This window comes from Hemitrygon akajei, chromosome 1 (assembly GCF_048418815.1).
Source record: "Hemitrygon akajei chromosome 1, sHemAka1.3, whole genome shotgun sequence".
In the NCBI taxonomy this organism is placed as follows: domain Eukaryota; kingdom Metazoa; phylum Chordata; class Chondrichthyes; order Myliobatiformes; family Dasyatidae; genus Hemitrygon; species Hemitrygon akajei.
The window spans coordinates 41,951,816-41,967,262 of NC_133124.1; the positions used below are offsets into that span (position 1 = coordinate 41,951,816).

A 15,447-nucleotide genomic window follows, 5' to 3' on the forward strand; every position below is an offset into this window, starting at 1 on the left:
ATGGCAGAGCAGAGACGATCAGCCAAATGGCCTTATTCTGCTCCTGTACCTTATGGTCTTATTTTGTGGATGTTATACATTTGTAAATGAATCATCGTTGCAACATCTCGCATGCTTCATATCACAAAGAGAGCACTATGTGAATTTGTTAGAACTAACTTAAGAATGCTTAATCTTTTATCATGAATAGTAAATTGTCAAAGAAATATGTTTTAAGGACACTATAAAATTCAAAGAATGTCAGCATCTTTTTTTCTAGTACAGATAATTAATTCCAAATAACCAGTGAACTTTGTGTTATTATTCCATCATGTATTTTAGGAGACAGTGGTGCAGATAATGTTGCGTGATGTGAGACGCATTTACAAAAGGCGACATGGGTTAAAACCTTTGGTGAGTAACTGAATGATAAACTTTGATCTGAAGTTGGAACAATTTGGTATGCATAGAAAGTATACTAAATGACTGGAAAACATGGATGTTATTCAGTAATAATACACTCTCTAATCTCATCCAAGTGCTGCATTGGAGATTATAGAGTACTTAATGTCATATGATATAAACATGTCATATGATATATAAATAGATTTTTAACCAATCTATTAGAGTTTTTCGAGGAGGTTACCAGGAAAGTGGATGAAGGGAAGGCAGTGGATGTTGTCTACATGGACTTCAGTAAGGTATTTGACAAGGTCCCGCATGGGAGGTTAGTTAGGAAGATTCAGTTGCTAGGTATACATGGTGAGGTAGTAAATTGCATTAGACATTGGCTCAGTGGGAGAAGCCAGGGAGTTGTAGTGGAGGATTGCTTCTCTAAGTGGAGGCCTGTGACTAGTGGTGTGCCACAGGGATCAGTGCAGGGTCCATTGTTATTTGTTATCTGTTATTAGTGATCTGGATGATAATGTGGTAAATTGGATCAGCGTATTTAATAATGATACAAAGATTGGAGGTGTAATGGACAGTGAGGAATGTTTTCAAAGCTTGCAGAGGGATTTGGATCAGCTGGAAAAATGGGCTGAAAAATGACAGATGGAGTTTAATGCAGACAAGTGTGAGATATTGCACTTTGGAAGGACAAACCAAGGTAGAATGTACGTAAATGGTAGGACACAGAGGAGTGCAGTAGAACAGAGGCATCTGGGAATACAGATACATAATTCCCTAAAAGTGGAGTCACAGGTAGATAGGGTTGTAATGAGAGCTTTTGGTACATTGACCTTTATAAATCAAAGTATTGAGTATAAGAGTTGGAATGTAATGGTGAGGTTGTATAAGACATTGGTGAGGCTGAATTTGGAGTACAAGTTTCCCCCGCTATCCAAAGGTAGAGCGTTCCTATGAAACCGTTTGTAAGCTGAACTGTTGTAAAGCGAAGAAGCAATTACCATTAATTTATATGGGAAAAATTTTTGAGCGTTCCCAGACCCAAAAAATAACCTACCAAATCAAACCAAATAACACACAAAACCTAAAATAGCATGAACATATAGTAAAAGCAGGAATGATATGATAAATATACAGCCTATATAAAATAGAAATATTGTATGTACGGTGTAGTTTCACTTATCAAAATCAGGAAGACAGCAAGCCAAAATCGATGTGGAGGAAAAAAATCAGCACGTACACGCCTACGCACATACACGCATACGTATGTACACGCATGCGCCACACAACTGCCCGCACAAGGCTTCACGGTCATGGTTGTCTTTCTTGGGGTAACACACGTATAAAACGGGCGTCTTTTTTTCGTAAAAGTGAAAATCCTCTTTGGTTAGCGAAAACAGGTACTAATGTAGGTCTTTCGTAACAGCGAGCTGTCGTAAAGCGAATGTTCGAAAAATGGGGCCATCTGTATTGTGTGCAGTTTTGGTCACCTAATTACAGGAAGGATATTAATAAGGTTGAAAGATTGCAGAGAAGGTTTACAAAGATGTTGCCAGGACTTAAGAAAGGTTGAATATTTTAGGACTTTATTCCCTGGAGAATAGAAGAATGAGGGGAGACTTGATAGAGGTATATAAAATTATGATGGGTATAGATAGAGTGAATGCAAGCAGGCTTTTTCCACTGAGGCTAGGGGAGAAAAAAAACCAGAGGACTTGGGTTAAGGGTGAAGGGGGAAAAGTTTAAGGGAACTTTAGGGGGGGTTTCTTCACGCAGAGAGTGGTGGGAGTGTGGAATGAGCTGCCAGATGAAGTGGGAAATGCAGACTCACTTTTAACATTTAAGAAAAACTTGGAATGGTACATGGATGAGAGGGATATGGAGGGATATGGTCCAGGTGCAGGTCAGTGGGACTAGGCAGAAAAATAGTTTGATACAGCCAAGAAGGGCCAAAGGGCCTGTTTCTGTTCTGTACTGTTCTGTGGTTCTATGAATAGATTTAAAAATTTAATGGAATTAAACTAATTGTATACACTACTTTTATTTCTTTTAGGGTCTTGAGATATTTTGCACAGAAAATGATCTTTGTTCTGATATCTACCTGAAATTTTACAACTCTAAAGATCGTGATGAACTTTATTACTATATTGCAACATTTTTAGGTCAGTTGATTCTACGTTTGCTATCTATACACTGTGACCTGTTTTCTCTTTAATTATTGAATATACTGTTGATATCAATCCAGAGAAAAGAAATTCTGACTAGTTTTCTTCTCCCTAATCCTCTCCACATCCTTTCTATGTAGACCTTTCAGCACTTGATAAGTTTCAATGAGATTCTCTCTTATTCTTCTAAACTCCAGTGAGTAAACCATAAGACAAGTAGCAGCATTAGGGCATTTGGCTTATCGAGTTTGTTCTGTCATTCAATCATGGCTGGTCCCTTCTCCCCTTCCTTAACCCCATTCCCCAGCCTTCTCCCCATAACCTTTGATGCCATGTCCAATCAAGAATCTATCAATATCTGCCTTAATTACACCCAACGATCTGACCTCTATAGCTGCCCTGTGGTAACCAATTCACCGCCCTCTGGCTGAAGAAATTTCTCCGCATCTCTGGTTTAAATAGATTCTCCTCTACATTAGAAAGATTTCAATATTCCTCCCCCCCCCCCACCCAAAACCTTCTAAATTCCAGCCAATACAGGTCAAGAGCTATCAAATGATAACTCTTTCATTCCTGTAGCTGTTCTCGTGAACGTCCTCTGAACGCTTTCCAATGTTGGTACATCCTTTCTTAGATAGGGGGCCCAGCATCGCTCATGATATTCCCTTGAGGCCTCACCAGTGCCTTACAAAGCCTCAGCATAACATCCTTGTGTTTATATTATACTTCTCTGGAAATGAATGCAAACAATGCTTTTGCCTTCCTCACCACGACTCAACCTGCAAGTTAACCTTTGGGGAATCCTGCACGAGAACTCACAAGTCCCTTTGCAACTTGGATTTTTAAATTTTCTCCCCATTTAAAAAATTGTCCATGTTTTTCTTCCTTCTACCAAAGTACATGACCATATTTTCCTGACACTGTATTCCATCTGCCACTTTGCCCATTCTACTAATCTGTCTGTCCTACGCAGTCTCCCTGCTTCCTCAACACTGTCTGACCCTCCTCCTGTCTTTGCATGTTCACAGAATTGACCACAAAGCCATTAATTTCATCATCCAAATCATTGATGTACAATGTAAGAAGTGGCCAATCAGAAAAGTCCTTTTATTCTTACTCTGCCTCCTGCTAATCAGCCAATGCTCTATCCATCCTGGTATTTTTCTTGTAATACTTGGCTATACCATAAGCAGCCTTGTGTGGTACCTTGTCAAAGGCCTTCTGAAGATGCAAGTACACAACATCCACCTATTCATTGTTGTCTGTCTTGCTTGCTATTTCCTGATTGAATTCCAACAGATTTGTCAGGTAAGATTTCCCCTCAGGTCAGACTAACTGGCCTACAACTTCTTTACTTCTGCCGCCCTCCTTTCTTGAACGTAGAGCCATTTCCAATTTTCCAGTCCTCTGGAACCATTCCAGAATCTAGTGATACATGACGGATCATTTATAATGCTTCCACAATCTCTTCAGCTTCCTCATTTGGAACCCTGGGATGTTTTCCATCTGGTCCAGGTGACTTATCTACCTCAGACCTTTCAGTTTCCCAAGCACCTTCTCCTTAGTAACAGCAAGTACATTCACTTCTGCCCGCTGACATTCTCAAACATCTGGCATATTGCTGGTACCTTGCACAGTGAAGATTGATGCAAAATACTTATTTAATCTGCTATTTCCTTGTCTCCCATCATTACCTCATTACATCATTTTCCAGTGATCCAATATCTAATCTTCCTTTTTTTTACTCTTTATATATCTGAAAAATCTTTTGGTATTCTTTTTGGTATTATTGACTAACTTACCTTGATATCTTTTGGTTCCTTATCGTTTTTTAAGTTGTCTTTTGCTGGTTTTTAAAGGCTTCCCAATCATCTAACTTTCCACTAATTTTTGTTCTATTATATGTCCTCCCTTTTGCTTATATGTTGGCTTTGACTTCTCTTCTCAGCCACGGTTGTGTTGTTTTGCCTTTAGAGTACTTCTTCATTGGGGGGTATCTATCCCGTACCTTCTGAATTGCTCCCAAAAACTCTAGCCATTGCTGTTCTGCCGTCATCCCTGCTAGTGTCCCCTTACAACTTTGGCCTGTTCCCCTCTCGTGCCTCTGTAATTCCCTTTACTCCACTGTAATACTGGTACATCTCACTTTAGCTTCTCCCTCTCAAATTGCAGGGTGAATTTTATCATATTATCACTGTCTCCTATGGGTTCCTTTACCTTACGCTCTCTAATCAACTTTGGTTCATTACACAACACCCAATCCAGAATAGTTGATACACTAGTGGGCTTAACCACAAGCTGCTCTAAAAAGCCATCTTGTAGGCATTCTACAAATTATTTCTTTTGGTATTCTGCACTAACTTGATTTTTCTGTATATTGAAATCCACCATGACTATATAACATTACCCTTATGACGTGCCTTTTCTATCTCCTGTTGTAATTTATTGCCCACATACTGGCTACTGTTAGGAGGTTTGTATATAACTCCCATTGGGGTCTTTTTACTCTTGCAGTTTCTTAACTCTACCCAAAATGACTCTACATCTTCCGACCCTATATCACCTCTTACTAAGGATTTGATTTCATTTTTTAACAAACAGAGCCACCCCAACCGCTCTGCCTACCTGTCTGTCCTTTAAGTACAAGGCGTATCCTTGGTGTTAAGCTCCCAACTATAATCTTTCAACCATGACTCAGTTATGCCCACAATGTCATTCCTGCCAATCTCTAACAAGATCATCTACCTTATTCCATGTACTGCTTGCAATGAAATATAATACCTTCAGTCCTGTATTCATCGATTTTGTCCTCTGTTACACTGCAACTAATCCCAATTTTGCCCTATTATCTGCCTATTCTTCATGACGGTCTCACTACACAGTTCATTTCATAGCTTGTCACACCAGACAGTCAGCCATTCTTGTCTGACACATGGTGTCAGGATTGGTCTCCTTTCGGATTAACCAGGTCACGGTATGAACTTTCCTGACTTGACCCTTGTTTTTTTTACAAAGGCCGAGTGGTTAGTTCGACGCTCAATCCGGCATGGATGGAAAGCGTGCCGGGTGGTGGGTACGACTGGGTTTGAACTTGGGAGCCTTCGCTTCCGAAGTCCGGCACTGATGCCACTGAGCCACCAGCCAGTTCTCACTCCACAGTGCCTTTGCTTATGTTCAATTGACCCATCCTCAGCCATATCACTCTGGTTCCCATCTTCCTGTCAGATTAGCCATGAAATGTATTCTATTGTGGCAGCAGCAAAGTGCAGATATAACAAATCACTATAAATTGCAATAAGAAAATGAATGAATTGTCACCCTTGGATCTGAGGTGAGCTTACAGTCAGTTAACCGTGTTACAAATTTTTTTTAAATCAATATATGAAAGTTTTATTTTGACATAGCAAATTGATTCAGTATATTGAACCTGTACTTTGATATGATTTTTCAAATGTGAAATCTTGTGACAAAAAAAACTTATGAAATCCTAACTCTATTTACATGAGCAATGTTCAGGGTCAGTGAAGTGAGCTGGTATAAAAAAATCTGTTAAATGCTGCACAGCATAGAAAAGCTAAATCGATACACAGCATTGATTGCTGTAAGTTAATGAATAATAATTCTTGCTCCATGTTTCAGTCAGTATTTAACTATCATCAGAAATATTTTAATAGGCTCCTTGAAGCAACTGTTGCCGTTTGTATTTTTTGCACCTTGCTTGATGGAGATTTGAGGAACTGTTTAAATGTTACAGAGTCAACAAAAATGACCTTTGTTTAAAATTTCTGCCATGCAGCATTTTTAGTTCTATACTTTTGAGTTTCAAATTAAGCCTCAATAGGCTGTGTTATTTAATGTAGGTAATCCAATTTGCCAAAAAAAGCAAGTGGAGTGATTTATTCCCTTGAATCACAGTGGATTATTGCCGAAGCGCCATAAACATGTTGTTAACTAGGTCCTTTGTTAGCAGAAGACTGGAGAAAAGATTGGATTTGTGTGTAATAATTTCCTTTGTGTCAAAATTTTACATATGCATTTGATGGAAGTAATTTGAGTCATTTGTTCGGATTTACTCTAGCTTTTTGTGTTTCTTTATTTTTTTAATTATCAAGTCCATGCTTTTGTCCATTATTTATAGCTACTTTAGTCTGATATAACAATTTTGTACATTGTGCTGTTCCAATTCTTAACAATGGAACAGGGGGCGACTGCTTACTGCATGAGCTGCTGCCTTTTAGACGAGACAGAGGCTCTGTAGGTTCTCTCTGATGAATTTTTTTTTTAAATCACTGCACTAATTCAGTGATGAGCAAGGGAATTATTGTAGACAATCAGTTCTGTATCTCCAAGGCATATTCCTGGCCTCTATAATGCCATATGTTTAGTGAGTTTCCTATATTATAATGTTGGCTGCAAAGACATTTGAAACACTGATAAGATGTGTAAAACTCTACTTTCATACAAGTAAGTCAGGTAATTTAAACAGCATAAACCAGATGTTATTTGCCAGTTTTGGCTTCCAAGTTCAATGGACCCAAAAATTTAGAAGTAACATAATTCATGGTTGAATTGATATTATCCACTTTACACATCACTCAAGTACTTCCAACAGATTTGCTTTATTCTCCCCTCTAGGTACATTCAACCGTTGCTCCCTGAAGCCAGGGATATTTTTCTGACCACTTCCACCTTGTTAATTCTCAGTCACCTTCAAAAGCCTTCTTGAGCCTATGTCTTTGCATTATTGACATCCTTTGTTAACGTAGTGTTTTACTGCGCAATGCCTTTTCCACCTTGCCACCAGGGTTCCAGTGCAGTAATGGCTTTATATATAAATTTCACAGTGGAAAAATATCTGAATACATTTTCTAATTTTCTAATATATTGATTTTTAACTATATTTCCAATCAAAATTTTATTCTACAGAAAATCATATTACTGAACAAACAGCTGAAAACTACATGCTACAGTGGCAAAGAGGACATCTCTCAAATTACCAGTATCTCTTGCACCTCAATAATCTGGCTGACCGCAGCTGTAATGATTTGTCTCAATATCCTGTTTTCCCTTGGATCATAGCTGATTATACTTCTTCGGAATTAGGTAACACTTTTATCATGGACCATTAAAGAAAATGAGCATGGGCTTTGAAATGATGTTTTGAGTAAATGTTCAGAATTTTCCTGTAAATATACTATGTTTATGATATTTGTAAATATAAATGGAGTGCCTTGGTTAAGATTTTTACTTTAATGTGGTAGGTACTTCATTTAGCAGTTCTGTAAAAGCAGGTGTTCAACTTAGGAATGTTGTGTCAGCCAATCAAGATGGGGGAATCAAGAGAATGTTCAAGAGAGCGGGGTGGAGAGAGATTTGTAATGGCTCGCGGATAATTTTTTGGGGCAGGAGCTGCAGGGAGGACAGGAGGGAAGATGGCTGAGAATGCCGTGGGAAGCAGTGTCCCTGTTCCACAAGGTGCTTCGTCCAGATGAATGGCTCTAAGAAGGAAGGAGAGAGTGCCTGTTAGTTCAAGATGGATTTCGAGCAAACTTCGGAATGTGGTGTGTGCTTTCATGTAGATCTGGGGTCTAGCGTCTGAGTAAAAAGACAAATTCAAGATGAGCTCCAACCATGTGCACATTTCGACTGACTTAACTGTAATGGACCCTTTTATTTTCCTTTTCTTTTTCCTACTAAAAATTTGATAAAGCTAAAATCTGTAAATATACTTTCTTTATAATTTTATGCAGAGTACAATTTGTTATTTCTTGCCAACTGACAATTGTGTAAAGGCAGTATTTACACAGCATTCATTCAAATCAAGGTTTCTTTATTAGGAACACCATGGCGTTCCTGTTTGATTAAACCCCATATCATACCTTAGATGCCTATTTTGCATGAAAGGTGGCCTTCTCACCTCCTAGTCCCATGGCTATTAACAGGGCCAGCAAAGAGCCAGTTTCCATACCAATCCAGTGAGGATTAAGCTTTGGTGCGATTCAAAGAGACTACCCACAAGTGATGCTGTGTTCTGAACGGGGTAGATATCCACAGCCCTGTTGAATTGCTGATGAGAGTGCTAAGTTTGTGGAAGTATTGGGGAAAGTTATGCTGGTTGAAAAGTGGTTTGATCAATCAGCAGGTAAGGATGTTGTGTTAGTCCAGACAACCAGAGACATGGCTGAAGTCGTGCTGCCTGATAGGATAGGGACACCTGGAGAGACATGGCTATGGGCAGTCCATATTTTTAAAGAAGTGGGGTATGTAGATGAGAGCGAAGACGTTAAAGACAAGTTGTTCTCGTTTCTGTGAAGTGAAGGAAAAAAGTTGTCTGATGTGAAAGGTCCAACGGGTTGATTTAAATTCTAAGCTGGTTTTGACTGTTAAATCGCTGATTGATAAATGCAGAAATATATCTGCAGAGAGCCAAAGTTACTGTAGGCTGGGTGTGTTCTCTGGGGTCAAGCCCACACCTGATGGGGAGGAAGAATATGAGGCTTGGGCCTGAGTTACTGGATGAATGGCAGTGCTTAGGTAATATTAAAAATATTTTTAAAAAAATATTAAAAAAAACAAAGACTGGTAGAGAGCTTAAAGGATTTGGTAGCTGATCAGTGTGGTATGTCACACAGCTGATTACCTGCTAGCTCTAAAAGATGTTTTGCCACTGCTGAAAGTGAAGCCAATCTGATGATGAAATTTAGGCACGTATTCCAGGAGGAGGAAAAGATGCCTGCCTATATTTTCAGATTGGAGATTGCACTACTGTCCTATTTGTGCTACAAAGGGGGCATTCAGCTGTCTGAGAGAAGTTGCTTGAGGATGGGGCAAGTTTTGAAGGGCGTGCTGTCTTATGTGATTGCTCTATGTATTTGAATGACCCTGCAAGATACGCTGTCCTCCATCTTTTACCAAGTTACTCAGAGGAGGAAAACATGATTTTCTATGTTTCTATGATGAGAAGCGGGGTATTTCCAAAAGCTGAGTAGTGTCTGTAGTAGTAGCCTCTTTTGCTACAGTGGCCCTTGATGCCACGGAGTTTGAGCTTTGAGGAATGAGGAGGAAAACCTTTGAACTGAGCTGATTCAATGGATGTCTGCTAATGTTTCAGCTGAACATGTACATCCGTTGGGAAAGCTGACCCACCTGTAGGACTACGACGCAGCGGGCTGCTGCTGAAAAGGGTCTCTTAACTAGACAGGTGATGGGTATTTTCTGTTACAACTGTGGAGATAATCAAACATAAGAAAAGAGGCAAAACTACAGAGGGACCCAGTAAAGGCATTTCGGAGAGGATAGGTTCCTATCGCTGTATCAAGGGAAATACTAAAATGCAGAACACTATTCCTGAAGGTTTAGTAGAACCCAGCCCTGATGTATCCATAAGGAATGAAGGTGTTTATGTGAGAACCATACTTGACGCAAGTTCTCAAGTTACTTTGCTTTATAGATCTTTTTACAACTGGTATTTGACACATTTACTGTTGACACCACTCAGTGCCCTTGAGATTCAGGGGCTTAGTACTGATGAGTACCCATACGATAGTTACTTGTTGTTTCAACTGGAGTTTTTGGAAGAAGATGTTGGAGTAACAAACTATTGACACACCAATGTTGGTCTGCTAGATCCGGTCAAAAAGGGTGCTGCTTTCATTCTTGAGGGAACAAATGTGGCTGAGGATACTGTGGGAAGCAGTGTCCCTTTTGCACAATGTGCTTTGTGCAGATGAATGGCTCCAAGGAGGAAGGGCCAATACTCCTGAGAGAGAGAGTCGGTTTGTTCAAGATGGATTTTGTGCTAAGTTCGGAATGTGTGTGGTTTCACACGGACCGCGGGTCCAGTGCAAGTAAAATGACAACTTCAAGATGAACTCCAACGATGTAACATTTAGACTGGTTTAACTGTAATGAGCTTTTTTTTTCTTTCCCCTGTTTGATAAAGCTGAAATATGTAAATATGCTTTTTAGTAATTTTATGCAGTGTATGACTTGTTACTTCTAGCTGACCGATAATTGTATATAGGCAGTATTTACACAGCATTCGCTCAAATGGAGGTTTCTTTAATCAGAACATCACGATGTTCCTGTTTGGTTGAATCCCCAATCATGCTGACCCGAGACACCTATTGTTTATGAAAGGTGGCCTTTTCACTGCTGAGTCCTGTGGCAGTAATGAGGCCAACAATGAGCCAAGTCTCCATACGAGCCCAGTAAGGGGGCTGCATAATCTTTAAGATTTTAGTGTGTGTCACCATTCACAACAGAAGACATTGTTTTCAACGTTTACATATTATCATAGAATTGGAAGTCACACACTCAGCGACTCCTAAATGGACATTGAACCCTTGGACATTAACTCACTTTTTTAAATATATACAGTATTTCGGTTTTTTGCATGATTTTTAATCTGTTCGATATACGTACACTGTAATTGATTTATTATAATTTTTTCTATATTACGTATTGCATTGAATTGCTGCTGCTAAGTTAACAAATTTCACGTCACATACCAGTGATAATAAAGTTGATTCTGATTCTGAATTAATTTATATTTCAAATATGTTACATGGTCATTAAATCTAGGAATTCTTGCACAGATTCTAGCCCCACTGTCATAGAGAAGTACAGCACAGGAACAGGCCCTTTGGCCCATCTAGTTCATGCCGAAACCATTTTAACTGCCTGCTTTCATCGACCTGCACCGCAGCTATTGTCCATACTCCTACTATCCACGTATCTATCCAAACTTCTCTTAAACATTGAAATCAAGCTTGCGTCCACCACTTGTGCTGGCAGGTCATCCCACACTCTCATGCCCCTCTGAGTGAAGAAGTTTCCTTTCATGGTCCCCTTAAACTTCTGATCTTTCATCCTTAAGCATGACCTCTGGTTGTAGTCCCACTCATTCTCAGTGGAAAAAGCCTGCTTACATTTTACCCTATCTATACACCTCATAATTCTGTACATCTCTGTCAAACCTCTTCTCAGTCTTCTATGTTCTAAAGAATGCAGTCTTACCCTATTCAGTGTTTCCTTGTTTACATCTTTCCTCTAGATCGGTGATCAAAACTGCACACAATAGGCCTCACCAACGTCTTGCAGAACTTCAGTGCAATGCTGTAAGGTGCTAAGTTGTGGTCTTCTGCCATATAACATTTGTGGTGACTGCAGCATGCAAAGATTACACAATAATTGTTAACAATACACAATGTGGCATATTCTATTGCTTCATGCTGCAGCTTTTCATCAAGGACAGTTCTTTGCAATGAAAGATCAAGTTTAAAGTAGACCACAGCCCATCCTTTACAAAACTGATGTATGTCTGTGTCCTTGGGAACAATTGCAGGATGTACTCCTTTGTCAAGCAGCAGTAGAGGATGAAACCTATACAAAGACTGCTGCATTCCTTTTCAGATAACATATTTCAATCGAAGATCAATGATGGTATCAAATCCAACATGGTGTCTTGCAGGCACTGCACTGTAGCTTTGACATTCTAGCTATACCAGAATTATTGAACAGATTTCATCACCAGTTAGGCAAGCTGCAAGTGTTTGTGTGAACGTTCCAATGAGCAAAATGACTTGGGTAACCTGCCCAACAGAATCCACCTGCGCCTTTCTCTGGAGAGTATCAAGGAACTCTTTGCAGACCACTATCTGATTGACTTGTGGTCAGCCATTTCTGTGCAAACACTTTTCCAATGGACAGGTGGCAAAGCATTGTTCAAATGAATGGAATATTCCTCAATAAAATAACCAGACCTCTCCTTTGCAACAGTGAGCATAAGTAAAACATCATACAACCCCTTGATGTAGCCATCAGGACGAGGGTCACATTAAATACACTTTCTCCTTTTTACCTGAGCATTTATAATAACATAACTCAAACTTCTGTTTCGGAACAGATCTTACAAATCCTGGAACTTTTCGTGACCTGGGGAAACCAGTGGGTGCCTTAAATAAAGAACGACTTCTTCGATTGTTGGTAAGAGTTGTATTCAGACAGAAAAGCATGTTTGTTATATGAATGACTCTTCTAAAGTTATTGTTTGAAGTGTTTGTCTTTTACTAATTGAGTAATTGTTGATAATTCCAGGTTTTTTTGTTGCTTATGTGACATGCAGTAGAGAATTTGAGTTTCAAGCTGTTAATAGCTTTTAAAACTGGTAAGATGCACATTATAACTTGAGACATTTTCCAACTCTTCTGGATTACTTAGTGTTAGTAGTTAAACTACACACTGTAGTGCCAGTAAATGTTTCACTTGCTGTGAGCACAGAAGTAAAATTTTCACGCGGTTACTGTAAATCTATTCATTCCATTACTGATTTCAAATCATCAGAGCTCCTGTTGAATCTTCATTTGCCAAATTTGCTTTGCTTTTTTTTAATGATATGTATGTGTTACATTGGCCCAAACCTAACTCTAGATGTAATGTCTATTGGATAAATACAGTCCATTCTTCTCCCCTCTCACTTACGATTGGTTATATGGTATTTTGCTCTTTTAGTGTTCCTGATTTCAGAGCCAGACCATGAAATTAACATACAGTAACTGAACAATGCTTGCTGCTTTAGTAATTAAATTTATATTCAACCTCTTGTGTACTTAAAAATACATAAAACTAACATTGGGTAGCAATAGATCTTGCTGTCTATGCTAAGACAGATTGCAAATCATAAGCCATGTTCAGTGAAACCAAGCTATAGAGACTGCAGGTGTGGGATATCTGGATCAGCACGCACAAGTTCCTCCAGCATTTTGTGTGTGTTGAGCTGGGTTCACCATTTATATTCAGCACTAATTTTTTGCCTATCTGCCTGATCTATGATCTTTATCATGGGATAAAGTGATGATTAAACAACTGTGCTTTCCAGGCAGGTTATTCTTTGCACAGTGAACCTTGTATTAAGGATAAACAGTTCTTCACCAAATATAGCTGGTGATCCGAACCTAAGGGCCTTTCTGTCCAGCAAATGAAATAAATATTGTGAATGGCAAAGTTCCAAGCAGGAAAGAATTGAAACTGGTAGCATTCAAAATTACCAGTTGCTGATTGAAAATCTTTTTAAATCTTTTTATTAGTTTTCAAACAAGCATAAGAAGAAAAACATCGAGTACAGAGAGCTTGAGAGTACATAATTAAGGCTGGGATACAAATACAAACAGTTAATAACCCAAATATAATAACCTCCCAAACTCATAGTATGGTACAGAAAAATGAAAAAAAAAAACAACTAACCTAACTGACATGGGCTATTGTATCATATCAAATGTACACGGTAGTGTCAATAACTCCTCACCTCTATCCAAATAATTAAAGGTGATAAGAAAAAGGTTTGGGAAAGGTCAGTTTAACTCATATGAAAATGTTGAATAAATGGTCTCCAGGTTTCTTCAAATTTGACCGAGGGGTCAAAAATGACACTTCTAATTTTTTCTAAACTCAAACAAGATACAGTTTGGGAAAACCATTGAAATGTAGTTGGGGGATTAATTTCTTTCCAGTTCAATAGAATAGATCTTCTAGCCATTAATGTGACAGATGCAATCATCCACCAAGCTGAGGGGGATAAACGACTGTTATCCACCATTGGTAAGCCAAAAATTGCAGTAATAGGATGAGGTTGCCATTTAATGTTCAAAACTGTTGAAATAATGCCAAAAATATCTTTCCAGTAATTTTCAAACAAGGGCAAGACCAAAGCATGTGAGTCAATGAGACAACTTCGGTGTGACATCTGTCACAGATTGGATTAACATGAGAATAAAATCGAGCAAGTTTGTCCTTGGACATATGAGCCCCATGTTCAACCTTGAATTGTATTAGGGCATGTTTGGTACAAATAGAAGAGGAGTTAACTAATTGTAAGATTTTCTCCCATTGCTCTGTAGGTAAAGGACAATGAAGTTCTTTTTCTCATTCCTTCTTGATTTTATCTGACATCCCTGGTTGCATTTTCATGATCGTATTATAAATGACAGCTACTAAACCCTTCTGATAGGGATTCAAACCTAGAATTTTTTCTGTAATATCAATTGGGCATAAATTCAGAAAGGACTGTAACATATTATTCAAAAAATTTCTAATTTGTAAGTATCTAAAAAAATGGGTTCTAGACAAATTATATTTATTGGACAGCTGTTCAAAGGACATAAAGCAATTATCTAAAAATAAATCATGAAAACACATTATACCTCTCGTTTTCCATAGCACAAAGGTTTGGTCCATAAAAGAGGGCTGAAAAAGAAAGTTAAATATAATAGAGCTTGATAAGATGAACTTATTCAAACCAAAAAATTTACGAAATTGAAACCATATTCGTAATGTATATTTACCTTTAGGGTTAGTTATTTATTCAGTTTAGATAAAACAAAGGGAAGCTGAGATTCTAAAATAGAGAACAATGAAAAGCCTTGTACAGATTTACACTCCAAATTTGCCCATTGTGGGCTTTGTAATGTTGCTGATTCCTGTGTCCAAAATATTAAATATCAGATATTAACTGCCCAGTTGTAAAATCTTAGGTTTGGCAAAGCCAAACCACCTTCCTTCTTAGGCTTCTGTAAGTATTTTTTACTTAATCTAGGATTTTTATTCTGCCATACATACAAGGATATTTTGGAATCAATAATATCAAAAAAAAGATTTAGGAATAAAAATTGGTAGTGCTTGAAATAAATATAAAAATTTAGGTAGAACTATCATCTTAATAGCATTGATTCGACCAACCAATGACAGACAAATGTGGACCATCTAGTAACAAGTTGCTTGATTTGGTCAATTAAAGGTAAAAAGTTAACTTTAAATAAATCCTTATGTTTCTTGGTGATTTTAATACCTAAATAAATAAAGTGATCTGTAACAACTTTAAATAGTAAATGTTTATAGA

General features: G+C 38.3%; 1 protein-coding gene across 3 annotated transcripts in view; it reads left to right on the top strand.

The window, feature by feature from the left end:
- The window catches only part of nsmaf (neutral sphingomyelinase (N-SMase) activation associated factor), a 170,037-nt gene that overhangs the window by 66,711 nt on the left and 87,879 nt on the right, over window positions 1-15,447 (top strand). For all 3 annotated transcript variants that reach the window (XM_073041906.1, XM_073041910.1, XM_073041913.1), the window contains 4 exons: window positions 322-393; window positions 2,441-2,549; window positions 7,479-7,655; window positions 12,460-12,539. In XM_073041906.1, the coding sequence (XP_072898007.1) occupies window positions 322-393; window positions 2,441-2,549; window positions 7,479-7,655; window positions 12,460-12,539 (438 nt within the window). The remainder of the gene's footprint in view (window positions 1-321; window positions 394-2,440; window positions 2,550-7,478; window positions 7,656-12,459; window positions 12,540-15,447) is intronic.